The 14,269-nt window shown below is 47.4% G+C and overlaps 1 protein-coding gene across 5 annotated transcripts in view; it reads right to left on the reverse strand.

Moving 5' to 3' along the window:
* PHKA2 (phosphorylase kinase regulatory subunit alpha 2) overlaps nt 1-14,269 on the reverse strand; it is a 96,269-nt gene that overhangs the window by 5,942 nt on the left and 76,058 nt on the right. Inside the window, exons 20-29 of one of the 5 annotated variants that reach the window (XM_003924127.4) lie at nt 11,762-11,850; nt 9,708-9,841; nt 8,858-9,014; nt 7,676-7,755; nt 7,094-7,172; nt 6,854-6,983; nt 6,119-6,220; nt 2,768-2,886; nt 2,026-2,055; nt 226-279 (exon numbers count right to left, since the gene is read on the reverse strand). In XM_003924127.4, the coding sequence (XP_003924176.1) occupies nt 226-279; nt 2,026-2,055; nt 2,768-2,886; nt 6,119-6,220; nt 6,854-6,983; nt 7,094-7,172; nt 7,676-7,755; nt 8,858-9,014; nt 9,708-9,841; nt 11,762-11,850 (974 nt within the window). Of the gene's footprint in view, nt 1-145; nt 280-2,025; nt 2,056-2,767; nt 2,887-6,118; nt 6,221-6,853; nt 6,984-7,093; nt 7,173-7,675; nt 7,756-8,857; nt 9,015-9,707; nt 9,842-11,761; nt 11,851-14,269 lie in introns of all 5 variants that reach the window. The other 4 variants (XM_010334890.3, XM_074391850.1, XM_010334891.2 and 1 more) reach the window with 4 other exon arrangements.

The following is a 14,269-nucleotide window of genomic DNA, read 5'->3' on the forward strand; positions in this document are numbered from 1 at the left end:
TCCTCACCCACACGGAGCCGAAGAGCTCAAGATGGAGAATAAAGCTCAGTGCAAGCACTTTGGGGCCTTCTTTCTACCCTCCTTAGAATTCCCGTTGGAGGAGCCTGTGAGCATCCGCTGAAAACAGCCCTGCTCGAATCCTCACAAGTTGGGCATGAGGTGGCAACACGAGGAAGGACGCGAGGAGGAGCGGGGACGGACACAATGATCCCGAGGCACGGTTACCGCAGACTTGGAGGAATGCGCACTGCTGGACGCAGCCTGGCCCACAGAAAACAACTACAAAACAAAAAGAATCCATTCAGTCGTGAGCAATGACACCAAGAGACACGGCAGAGGAGGGTCACGGAGCAGCATTCGAAATGCCCACAGAAAGCAGCAGCAGCAAACGCGGGTGCAGAGAAGTTCCCACAGCAACACACACAGGCAGCTCAGGTGCAGGCGCACCTGCAAGCACCCCTCTGGACTTCGATTCCACACGGAACTTGCTAACCGCTCTTTTTAAAAACATGAACTGTGGCCGGGAGCAGTGGTTCATGCCTGTAATCCCAGCACTTTGTGAGGCCGAGGTGGGCAAATCATGAGGTCAAGAGTTCAAGACCAGCCTGGTCAACATGGTGAAACCCCGTCTCTACTAAAAATACAAAAATTTAGCTGTGAGTGGTGGCAGGCACCTGTAATCCCAGCTGCTCGGCAGGCTGAGGCTGGAGAATTGCTTGAACTCGGGAGGCGGAGGTTGCAGTGAGCCGAGATCGCACCACTGCACTCCAACCTGGGTGACAGAGCAAACTCCATCTCAAAACAAAAAACAAAACCCCATGAACTGTTACCACTGAACATAAATGAGGTAAATGTTCCCAAAGTATGTGGAGGGTACCTCATCAAGTTAGGACACAATTTATTTTCCAAACTCACAGCCATGAAATGCTCATATTTTAGGGTAAGAATTGTGAAAATCTACAGATGAACCAAATATCCACAGTTGGCAGTAACATCCTGCATGTAACAGACATTCAGTAGATATTTGTTAAAGGAATGAAAATGATCAGGCTGACCGTTTGTCCAAGTAAGTATCTCCTCGTCTAAAAATCTAGAACGTACCCTTAATTTGCAAGGGCACACTGTGCTATCTACACGGTGTTCTTGCAACAGGGACTAGAAATTGAAAATCCTATAATACCTATTACAGTTTGAAGAAATAATATGCTCTTTGACATAAGTGGTCAAATACAAAGTTTGTACTGGCGAGGTGACTCCAAACCCAGCAAAGAACAGGTGATCACTTTGTCCCCGTAACACGCCAGAACAGCATGAAATGGAGGTGGAAGGAACTGCTCAGATTCGCCCACGGTCAGGCCATTGGGATGTGGGGACAGAGGGACGGTGCCACCGAGTGGCTGGCGAAGGAAGATGTTTGGAAAGCCAGTTCCTTACTTGGAAACAGCATAAATTAGGAGAGAGAAAACATATTTTACCTCTGGACAACATATGGAATCTGCCTTTACATGTCATTAAGACGCCTCCTCCAGGCTCTTGCGGTAATAGAGACATCAAAATGTTAGAAATGCGACTCAGAGGGGGAGGAGAAAGTATGTCGCAAGGGTGATAGAAAAGAGCGGCATCCTTACATGTTTTTCCTTCCAGGCTAAGTCCCCCCGGGTGATCTGAGGACAGGAATAGCAGTATTCTTTTTACGGATATAACTGATGACCACATTTCCCCCTATTTAGTTTCCTATTTAGTTCCCTCTTTTTGAACAGAAACTCCCACTGAGGCAGAACCTGGATGATCTCTTTTACAAAGTATCCTACAAAGCCCAAGAGTTTGAGAAACAGACTGTTTTTAAAGGCATGGGGCAAAGTCCTCTCTCCTGCCCTCAAGCCCCGCTCTCTGCCTGCGCCTGAGCCTGCTGGCTGGGTAGAGCCGCCCTGCACACATTCACATGCTGCAGTCACAGCCTCTCTTTCCACATGCAAGCCAGAAAGAACAGGAAGTAAAGGATGAAACAAGGCAAAGGGGCATCACCTGTTCATCAGCACTAAATCGCCTAGTCATCTGAAAGCAAAAATACATCAGGAAATCAAAACCAGCTTTGAGTCAAGAAGGCGTGCTGCTTCTGTCACCCTCTCTCAATCCAGGGCTGTGTTGGTCAAATGGCAGGGGGTGACCCATGAGTACATCAGGGACTCGATCTAGTGGGTCACGACCAGTATTTAAAATAGAGCAGACAATCTGAGTGCATTTCTCATGGTCAGAAGGAAACTCGTTCCCATCATGGATCCCGAGCAAGGGCTAGCGCAGTACTTGGCACATTGACAGTGATGCTAAGCTGCTGACCTGTATGGTCACTTCAAATGGATTTTTACCAGGAATTAAAGGTGAACTAAAAAAGAGACCAGACCCTTGTGACTGGTGGAGAATCCAAGTATCATGGGCATTCCGGTCTATTTCCAGAGTCCTCTTGCTATTTCATTTGAAGGACACAGATGACTCGGTGACTTTTTGCATGGCTGTGGCCCACTCCAAAGAGTGGTTCTCAGGAACAGAGGCAACCCTGGACAAGGGTATTTTCTGGAACGTTCATGTGAACATCACATTTCTGGGCAGCTCTGGGATATCTATCTGGGGACAGGGTGTGTTCAGATCCTAGACAGAAGGGACCTCACATTCTCTACAGACAGTGGGATCTAGGTTTCTGTCGCTTTCTAGCGGGGAGCCAGGTAGGGAGAGCACCACTCTCCCCTCGCTGCCACCGAGGTATTCTTACCTGTTTCATCTCACTCCTCAGTCTGTTAATGCCACTCCTCTCGGTTTTGGTGACTCCGGTATGGCCCACCTCGTGGATGGAGATGGCAGGGCTGGATGTTGAGGAGTGGATAGGGCGCACTGGAGGGGAAACACATACACGTGCTTCTTAGGAAATCTATCGCATCCATCCTGAAGGAGGATCTGCCCGTTTCCCCAACTTGACAACGAGGATCTTCTCTGCCCTGCCAGTGCCGTGTCTCCAGCACCGAGAGCAGCACAGGCACAGCACTCAGTGCTTAAAGGAGTGGATGGAAGCATGCAGAGTACTTAAGCACCATTACAACACAGTGGCCACGAAGTCCCTTACACAGTGCGATCCGTTTTTAAAAAATTTTTTGAGACAGGGTCTTGCTCTGTTCTCTAGGCTGGAGCCCATGATCTTGGCTCACTGCAAACTTCTCCTAGGCTGAAGCGATCCTTCCGCTTGAGCCTCCCAAGTAGCTAGGGCCACTGGCATGCGCCACCACCCCTGGCTCATTTTTGTATGTTTTGTGAAGACGGGGTTTTGCCATGTTGCCCACGCTAGTCTTGAGCTCTTGGGCTCAAGCGATCTGCCTCCCTCAACCTCCCAAAGTGCTGGGATTACAGGCATGAACTTCTGTGCCCAGCCTTGCTTTTGGATAAGTAAAAAATTATTCTCAAAGAACATACCTGAAGCCAGGCATAGTGGCTCATGCCTGTAATCCCAGCACTTTGGGAGGCTGAGGTGGGAAGACTGCTTGAGCCTAGGAGTTCAAGACCAGCCTGGGCAACATGGTGAGACCTCGTGTCTACATTTATTACAAATAAATACATAAATAAAAATTTAACAAATACCACTGCACACCTTCCTTGTAGAAGACTGAGACCAATGAACTACAGAAGCTGGAATTAACATCGCTTGATATTTTAGTTATCTTTCCAGTTTTTTTCCCTATGACTGTATGTTTTTAATAAGACAGAATCATCACATACATATGTATAGATACAGAAACATATGAGATGGATACATACATTCTGTGGACATAGGTATGGTTCTGTGACCTGCCTTATTGCACTTACGTCGGAATGTCTCTCCCTGGCATTAATTTCTGTCACATCATGTTTCATGACAGCATGGAGTTTGATCTGATAAGTGAGGACTGCTCAACAATATACCTAATCCTGTTTGTATTAATATTTTTCTAAAGAGTTCGTCATGACTAACATGTAGGACCCACATGGGCCTTGCTGGGCTCTGTCCCAGTCCTGTGTGACTCTCAGAATGTCCCCAGGAAATGACAAAATTTCTGTGGGCCCCCAAGGGGCTGGCACCCTCGGCAGCTGTGGCCGTGGGTTGGGTGATCCAGAAGGGCCTCCTGGTGCCAGGCCCTGTCTGGGCACCAGGTGCAGGTGTGACTGCAGGAGAATCCAGTGCCGCAGTGGTGCCTGGAGGAGAGCCCAGGCCCAGGCCTGAGGGCGAGGCGCCAAATGAAATGATGGTGGCAGCCAGAGGAGAGCCTCAGACTGGAGGGGGAAGTGCTTGGAAAGCCAGGCTGCCAGGGGCTAGAGAGGGAGGCAACTGGAGGCCACCGACGCACAGCACCAGGCTACCACCTCTCACTTCTGACCTATTGCACCAGCCTCGGGACTCAAACTTGTCCCCAGCCCCACCGCCCACCAGCCTGGCCTCTGTGCTGTGGTCACAGCAATCATTCTAAAAGGCAAGTGTGATCGGATCGATGCCCACTCCAAAGCCCCCTAGGTCTAGCTGTCTTCAGGACAAAGCCCAAACAGTCCTCCCAGCATCACCTGAAACTCTACCAGTGGAGCCCCACCTCCCCCAACACTCCCGGCCACCCGCGCCACACTGAGTATCTGCCTGGGCCAGCAAGCCAGGCCCAGCTCAAAGGTCACCTCCTAGGGCAGCATCCCTTGCAAGCCTCACCATCCCACCTGACCCTACTGGACCCCACTGGGAGTAGAGGGCACTGTCCATGGGGAGTAGTGACAAATAAGGAACCTGGGGACACCAACATTTAAAAAATAGCAGAGAGGCAGGAGCCCACAGAGGAGGCTCAGTGATGAGCTGGAGAGGAAGGAAGGATCCAGGAAAACAGAACGAGAAGGGTCTAGAAGCTACAAGAGGGCCTGTCCAGGGTGGGTGTTTGCTGGAAACATTAATCTTCTTAATTTCAGGATTTAATCAACATTCTAAGCCTATTTGGGCTTCCTAATTTACAAAAATCGAACAATTACAAAAGACAGCTAACAAATGATGTTATATGTTAAAAAGACAGCATGTCTTCTGTTCTTGCTTGCAATCAGACATATTTATGGCTTTCAAATGACATGACTCAGTTCCTAGTTTCATAGCATCTGTAGCTGTACATCTAATGACAAATTTTTAGTAATTATCTGTGTCAAGCTATGAATACTGTAATGATGAGCAGAACACATTAAATATTTATCTTGTACATTACCATTTCAAGGACTCTGCCTTGGAAAGAACTGGAAATTACTGTTGCAGAAGCATTTTGAGCACCCCTCCTTCGGGAAAGGAGGAAAACCACCAAAACACATCTGATTGCTCGATGCCGTCTTTGTTTGCGGCCGGCATATGCCCAGGAAACCTACAAAGTACCCAATGTCCTTCTTATTAAATAAATGGAATGATAACCCATAGCTCATTTCTTTGGCATAATGAAATAAATTCACCAACGTGCCTGCAAATCATTTAGCTTTTTTATGACAAGTAGAAATGATAATTGCTTCAATTATAATTAGGGAACATTTGAGAACAAGAATCATGCCAGGACTTGGGCGATTATGTTTTCCAGCACTGCAAGCAGGGTTCTGGTTCAGATACAAACAGAGTGAGTGAGGCAGGACAAAGCAAACTACATTAGCTCAAGCATGCTGTGAGGTCACAGAGGGGTCCCCTCCTTGCCCTATGGAGGGTGATGTGAGGCTGGGTCGAGAATGTTTTCACCCAAACCAAAGGCCAGGACACTCAGGTGGTTTGAAAGGACAGCCCTTTCATCTTGGCACCCGGGGTCCCCCACACTTTTACACAAGTGATGGTACCAGGTGCTTATGGCTACAGGAGGCAGCATACCACACCCACGTGTCATGCCAACCTGGGGAAGAAAAGCTCGCCCAGCACACCGCAGTGAGTCCCAAAGCCCCCAAAGCCCCCAAGGCAGGAAACTGGAGCCAAGGACTCTGTCCCTCTCCTTCAGGTAGGAGCCTTTCCTTCCCGCATTCCCTATGCCCCCCAGCGCTGGTTCTGATGTCTTTGGCATGTAAAGGGGGCAGCTCCCTGAAGAGGTAATAGGAGCATGGGACTTACCGCTTCTTTCAACACCAAACTCTTTCCCACTTAGAATATGGTGCAGGAGATTTTTCATATCGAAAGGGCTGAGGTTCATTAAACTTTCAGAAGCTTCTTCTCCTAAAAACAAATGTCTTGTAAGTGTCCCAGACACAGGGCTGGTGGCTGAAGGTAGGGTCAGGTGGACCCGGGTGGGGAGGGAAGTGACACTGGATGCCGTGGCAGGTCCCCCTTTCAGGAGAACCTCGCTATTTGGAGCTGAAATGCACTGTTCCATGGGGATTCTGAATGCTGCTGCTTAAATCATCTACCTGTTTCATTCTTAGACACAAGATTTTGTGTCTAAGAATGTATGATCCCCCACGTTGGATGCCTCATGATGGATTTTTATATTCAAATTGGTAGGGTTTCTCCCAGTGAAGGTGTTATGAAATGGGGGTGACATCTCCCAGCAAGGGCATCCAGGAAGGAGCTTAGATGTCAGTTACAGGGCAAAAGATTCTGCATCGCCTTTGAGGCTCTAATGGTAAATGTCACCAGGGCCCCATTCTCCCTGACTTAGGAACTTTAGCTCCATGTCACGTGGATGGGAGTTCCATCTAAATGAGAGAACCTGGTCAGGCCTGAGCTTGCCCACAGGCTTGGATGCTAGGTTCAAGATAACCTAAGCAGGGCTTCCCGTGAGCACGGAGGCGATGGCTAGGTGGCCGGGGTGAGGTATGTCGGGAGCTGCACGAGCTGCGGGCCTCTCACCTGAGCAGTTCAGGCTCCGTGCCAGCTCTGTGGCCATCACCTGAATGATCAGTCCAATCCGGAGTCTCAGCATCTCCACAAAGAGGCTGGGCTGTGCTCTCACATACATGGCCAGGTAAACCACAATCTCCTGACGCAGACACACATGGTGATCGGGTTTCAGAGACCAGTGGGTGGCTGAGGGGTCCCTTCCACTCTCAGGAAGGCTGTGGCTCATCCCCTCCCATACCAGCCCCTGACCTGTGTGAGGACGGCGATGCTGATGTCCTGCCCGCTGGCCTCGTAGATGAGTTTTGTGAGCTCCTCCGGGGGAAGGGGCCTAGGAAGGAGCATTGTCCCATAAACATGATGAGGTGTCTTGAGGCAGTGCCTCCTCGCCCTCCATGGAACACCCTTATTTTCTGTGCTAGATGCACCCATGTGACAGAGTGTCTTTTTTTGGAGACAGTTTTGCTCTGTCGCCGAGACTGGAGTGCAGTGCCACAATCTCAGCTCACTGCAACCCCTACCTCCCACGTTCAGGTGATTCTCCTGCCTCAGCTTCCTGAGTAGCTGGAATTACAGGCGTCTGCCACCACACCCAGCTAATTTTTGTATTTTTAGTACAGATGGAGTTTCACCATGTTGACCAGGCTGGTCTTGAACTCCTGACCTTGTGATCTGCCCACCTCGGCCTCACAAAGTACTGAGATTACAGGTGTGAGCCACCATGCCCAGCCATGACAGAGTGTCTTTAAAAAGCCCCTCCTCTGAACACTGGGAAGCACTGTTTTCCCCGCAGCTCCCCCAAAAAACCTGAGGTCCCCAGGGCTGAGGACTTACGCAGAGATGATCTTCTCCCGGGGCTCGGGTGGCAGGCCCACGGTGAGCTGCTTCTGGTGTGATAGCAGGTCCGTGCAGGCCTGCGCAGTTAGGAGACAGGGTGAGAAACAGGGCACGAGAGAGACTTGCAAAGATGATGGGGGGTGGGGCGAAGCACTGCCGATCAGATTGTACATTTACCTTTACAAACTTTATGACCCACGTTGCCCTTGATTTGAAAAATTCATACCTAGACCCCAGACTAAGCAACCCAGTCAGGGCTGGGTGTCTGTGGGCTCTGTCTCCAATGTGTGGCCCAGGCCTGGCTCTGCAGGGCCCGTCAGTGGGCGATGAATGCCCATCCACTGTAGCAAACACACTAGACTCCCTGCTATTCAGTGAGACAGGGATGAGTCCTAAGATACTGATGGTAAGAGTTAATAACCATATTCAATTCTGAAATTACCCGTTTCCCCATTATTCACATCTAATAAATGCCATCATCTTAGCATCACGACTGAACTCGAGCTTCTTAGAAAGAGGCTCTGGATTTTGCCTGGCTTTGGTGTTATAAATATTAATGATCACCGTACTGTGGATGTGTGAAAAAAGAGAGCTCTAAGAGGCTGCCAGGCCACAGAGCACTCTCGTTTGATTTCCTGGCAAGCCTTTTTCTGTAGCTAAGAAAGAACAAAACAAATCCACTTTCATTTCCTTCTCTCTACTCACCTTCCTGGGGCAGTGAGCAGGTAGGAGAGCAGGGCCTGCTCTACCTGTAGGTTAAACAATGGGGCTCTAGGCCGGGTGTGGTGGCTTATGCCTGTAATCCCAGCACTTGGGTGGGTTGAGGTGGGTGGATCACAAGGTCAGGAGATGGAGACCATGCTGGCTAACACGGGTGAAACCCCGTCTCTACTAAAAATATAAAAAATTAGCTGGGTGTGGTGGCACATGCCTATAGTCCCAGCTGTTTGGGAGGCTGAGGCAAGAGAATTGCTTGAACCCGGGAGGCAGAGGTTGCAGTGAACCGAGATCACACCATTGCACTCCAGCCTGGGCATGGAGCGAGACTCCATCTCAGAGAAAAAAAAGAGAGAATGGGGCTCCTTCACAAGTAAGAGGTGTAACTGGAAGACTGGAAGTGGAAGAGGAAGGGGGCATGAGCTAATGAGCACACATGGGCCGGCACATAGTCTCACTGACCTCGGCCAGGACCTCCACTTTCTTCCTGAGCAGGCCTGAGATGTAGCGAATCAGACCCCACTCCTGGTTCAAGCCAGCTTTCCCATAGAGCTCGCTGAGAAGGTTTTGAACGGTGACCCCGTGCTGTCCAGAGAGATTTGTGTCCCAGCTGGGACCCCTGCCAAGAGGTAGAAAAACCCAGAAATATGGTCCAGAATGTTTAAAGACTGGGAGAGGAACAGATCACTGTGCATTTTGCAAAGTGCTTGGGCTCTCCCAGTGCCCAAGTCTCACTGAGAGGGTTACATCTGACCAAAGCTTCCCTACGTCCTTTGAAACAGAAGCCTGACATCAGGAGATTGTGGCCTCCTGGCCTCACGCAGCCTTCTCATCCTGGGGGACCAGCATCAGTAGGCAGAGAAGGGGATAGAAGTCTCATTTCTGGTGATCCTGGGTAACTGGGGTGAATATAATCATGACCTGGACTGGCTAGAAGGCCAAGAATACTAGGGAAAAAATTAAAGAAAACAGGGAAAGCTCAACCCGGTAAAGACCATCAGCTTACTGCTATGGCTTGAGTGTTTGTTTCCACCCAATTCCTATGTTGAAATCTTAACCCCCAAAATGATGACATTAGGAGACATTGGGAGGTCATCAGGTCATGGGACAGAGCCCTCCTGAATGAGATGAGTGCCCTTATATAAACAACTCCCGAGAGCTCACTCGCCCCTTCCACCCATGTGAGGACGCAATGAGAAGATGCCATCTATGAGAAAGCAGGCCCTCCCAGACATCAATTTGGCCTTGAGTTTGAACTTCCCAGCCTCTGGAACTGTAAGAAATACATTTCTGTTGTTTATAAGACACGTACTTGATGACATAAAGAATGTACAGAATGTCTGCTTGGTCCTGTAGGTTCGAACAATCTTTCAGCTGCTCAACCAGCTTCTCACAGTCCACGTCACCATGGTCATCTCTGGGCCACTGGAAGTCACTTTCAGGAACCTGCTCATACAAGAGCCAAAAAGCAGGGAGATGGGCTAGGCATGGAACTTTTGGAAGATCAAGAAGTGAAACGCCAATCTGGTCTTGGATCTCTATCGCTGTGCTGTGCTCCAGTTTTCAATAACTTTTTTGTACCTTTTTATTTATAGGCTTTTATGATTTTTGATCAGTGGATCACCATGCTGGTCAACATCTGCAAGAGACTGGACTGAACTGGTTAAAATATATGTGAGTTTTATTTATGGAAGGTTCACAGACAAGCAAAACTAACCTCCGGTGTTAGGAATCATGATGGCAGTTATCTCTGGACTAGAAAAGGATAAAGAGATGGGAGGGGGTCACAGAAGGTGGTCACTGATCTAGGTATACTGGTTCAGTGATCATTCACTGAGCTGAAAGTGTGAAGGATATGCTATCCCCAAATATGCCAAGTTGGTATATTGACTATTTTGAGTTGAAAACGTTGGAAAAATTGTAGTTTCAGAAAGGGGTAGCTGACCTGTCTCTTTTTGCAGGCAGCAAGCCATAAAGATGCCTTTGGGAGGGGGGCACTCCCAGGGCACGAAAATAGCCCATATCACTAAAGCCTGGGAACTGGGGGTGGGTGGCAATGGACCTGTATAAACATACTTACCCAAGGAACCCTTATCTTCCACTAGTTCTACACGCCCCCATGGATCTCCTAGTAACTGCCTCTAGCCAGATTTTTTCTTGTCCTGTCTAGCTTCTCAAATTTATCACTCTTTGTTTAAAAACTATGAAAGCATCTTGCTTGGACCACTTCTTCAGACCTCAAGCTCTTGTGAAGATCCCCATGTACCCAGAAAACAAATCACCTTTGTAATGCTTTTTCTTGTTAACCTGCCTGGTGTCAAGCTGGCTTTCTAGATGGAGCTGAAAAGCCCTCACAACAGCTAAGGAGGGGTTGGAGGTGACCTGTCGCTCCTCTGTTCCTGCTTTCTGCACCGTGCTGCATATATAGTATAGTTATTTGGAAGCAAAACAAACAGAAAAAGTATGTTTTAAACAACCTAAAATTGAAATCGGGGTAAAATCTTCTCCAACAGGCACTGAGTCTATTTGTGTGGGGTAGAATCAGGGAAGAGTACTGGATAAAATAAACTGGGAATCCATGGAACACCCTGAGATTTTATTCTCCTGAAGAATCTTAATTTTTAATTTTTTAGATGTTCATCTTTTTCCTGCAGTATCCTAAAGAATCTTTTACTCGTTTTTCTTACATAAAGAGCATTAGGGGCTGGGCGCAGAGGTTCACGCCTGTAATCCCAGCACTTTGGGAGGCTAAGGCAAGAGGATTCCTTGAGCCCAGGATTCCAGACCAGTGTGGGCAACATGGTGAAACCCTGTCTCTACAAAAAATACAAAAATTAGCTGGGCATGGTGGTGCACGCTGGCATTCCCAGCTATTTGGGAGGCTGAGGTGGGAGGAGTACCTGAGCCTGGAGGTTGAGGCTGCAGTGAGCTATGATCACACCACTGAACTCTATCCTGGGTGACAGAGCGAGACCCTGTCTAAGAAAAATTTTAAAAAGGCCATTAGGAACAAAGAATCCTATACCCTGTTTCACAGCTTGGCTACACAGGGGGGGCTAGGTAGTGAGGGATTTCCTCTAGTGACTACATAGACTCTGATGAGAAGGCAGTGAGGCAGTAGCCTTTTTTTCCTACAGGCAAAACGTAAAGGTTTGCATCAAATTTAATGTACATATTGATGCAAGTCAGATTCCAGACAATGAAGTGATTGAGTTCATATCCAAGCCCAGAGGTTCTAAACCTAAAGGTCCCAGGTAACAATAGGCTGTTTCTTTCTTTTGAGCTGAACCATTTGAAAGAGTTGGGGGACTAATCCCGCATTGCAGGACACCATACTTTTTCAAAAAGCTATTCCATATACTTTACCTTTCCTAGCAGTGGCTGAGGAGAATCGACAAGATTCAGTGATTTACGGTGGGCACTTAGAACTTTAGTCGGTAAAGTCATGGGAACAACTGGAAAACAAAATAAAGAGTTCTGAGGAGGAAGAACGATAAAATACTTTTTTGTTTTGTTTTGTTTTTTGAGATGGAGTCTTGCTCTGTCACCCAGGCTGGAGTGCAGTGGCGTGATCTCAACTCACTGCAACCTCTGCCTCCCAGGTTCAAGTGATTCTCCTGCCTTAGGCTCCTGAGTAGCTGGGACTACAGGCATGTGCCACCACGCCCGGCTAATTTTGTATTTTTAGTAGAGATGAGGTTTCTCTATGTTGGTCAGGCTGGTCTCAAACTCCCGACCTCAGGTGGTCCGCCTGCCTCAGACTCCCAAAGTGCTGGGATTACAGGCATGCACCACCATGCCTGGCCTAATTTTTATATTTTTAATAGAGGTGGGGTTTCGCCATGTTGGTCAGGCTGGTCTTGAACTCCTGACCTCAGGTGATCCACCCACATTGGCTTCTCAAAGTGTTGGGATTACAGGCGTGAGCCACTGCACCTGGCCAATACTTCTTTTGAGAAGTATGGTGGCTACTCCTTATTTAACACAAACCGACCAAAGGAAAGATCACTTATTTAGTTTCAGTAAGAATTTATCATGTAGCCACCTCATGTGCTAAATCTGGGAAAAAGAAGTGAGCAGGAAATAGATCTTGCTTTGATAATTGGATTTTGCTTTTCCCTTCTGGAATTCAGGGAAAATGATACAATGTCCTAGGACTGGAAAGAGGCTCAGAAGTAATTGCGCCTCAACTCTTTTTCTTTCAGATGAGGAAACTGAGAGACCCAGAGAGCGTAGACCATTTGTCTAAGGTCACTGGGGCTCCCATAATCAAGGTGTCTGGGCTTCCGGTCCAGTATGTATCTTACTCCGCCACTGCTGGGTGGTAGGGCTTGTTTTTCAACCACCTCTGGATATGATCATTATTGATATTTATTCATTAAGCCCTTTCTGTCTTCCAGGCTATAGCATGCTATCTCAGGAGAATAGGAAGTTTTCAAGGTAAACATGATGCATATTTAAACGGCACTTATAGACCTCCAGGTTATACTGGTAAATTGAATACACACTGTCATTTTACTTCCTTCCAACCCTCCACTAACATTACAGAAAATATACACAGTTATGTGTTGTTTAATGACAGGGATACGTTCTGAGAAATATGTTGTTAAGCAATTTCCTCGCTGCATGAACATTACAGAGTGTACTTACAGAAGTCTAGATGGTGCAACCTACTACACACCTAGGTTGGATCATAAAGGCGATTGCTCCTAGGCTACAAATCTGCATGTATGTTCCTATATGCAATACGGTTGGTAATTCTAATACAATGGTAAGTATTTGTGTGTCTAAACATAGAAAAGGTACGATAGAAATACGGTATAGGCCAGGCATGGTGGCTCATGCCTGTAATCCCAGCACTTTGGGAGGCTGAAGTGACAAGACTGCTTGAGCTCAGGAGTTCAAGACAGGCCTAGGCAACATAGTGAGACCTCATCTCTACTAAAATTAAAAAAAAAAAAAAATGAGCTTGGTGTGTTGGCGCATGGCTGTAGTCCCAGCTACTGGTAGTGGGGGCTAAAGCAGAAGGATTGCTTGAGCCCAGGAGGTTGAGGCTGTAGTAAGCCCTGATTGTGCCACTGAACTCCAGCCTGGGTGACAGAGCAAAAACCCTGATTAAAAAAAAATGTGGTTTATAAGATGAAAAATGGTTTATCTCCATAGGGCCCTTGCCATGAATGAAGCTTGCAGGGCTGGAAGTTTGCTCTGGGTGAGTGGTGAGTGAATGTAAAGGCCTAGGGCAGGACTCTACACTGCTGTAGACTTCATAAAGACTCTACACTCAAGCTGCACTGAATTCATCACAGCATTTTCTTTATTTTTTATTTTTTTATTTTTATTTTTTTATTTTTTTGAGACGGAGTTTCGCTCTTGTTACCCAGGCTGGAGTGCAATGGCGCGATCTCGGCTCACCGCAACCTCCGCCTCCTGGGTTCAGGCAATTCTCCTGCCTCAGCCTCCTGAGTAGCTGGGATTACAGGCACGAGCCACCATGCCCAGCTAATTTTTTGTGTGTTTTTAGTAGAGACGGGGTTTCACCTTGTTGACCAGGATGGTCTTGATCTCTCGACCTCGTGATCCACCCGCCTCGGCCTCCCAAAGTGCTGGGATTACAGGCTTGAGCCACTGCGCCCGGCTTCTTTCTTTAATAAATTAATCTCAACTTACTGTAACTTTTTAATCAAATTTTTAAATTTTTTAAATTTTTAAATTTTAAATTTTAAATTTTTAAAAATTTGGCTCTTCTGTAATAACAGCTTAAAACAGATTGTATGGCTGTACAAAGATATTTTCTTTCTTTATATCCTTATTCTATAAGCTTTGTTCTATTTTTTCATTTATTTATTTTACTTTTTAAACTTTTTTGAAAAAATG

This window comes from Saimiri boliviensis, chromosome X, assembly GCF_048565385.1.
Source record: "Saimiri boliviensis isolate mSaiBol1 chromosome X, mSaiBol1.pri, whole genome shotgun sequence".
NCBI lineage: Eukaryota > Metazoa > Chordata > Mammalia > Primates > Cebidae > Saimiri > Saimiri boliviensis.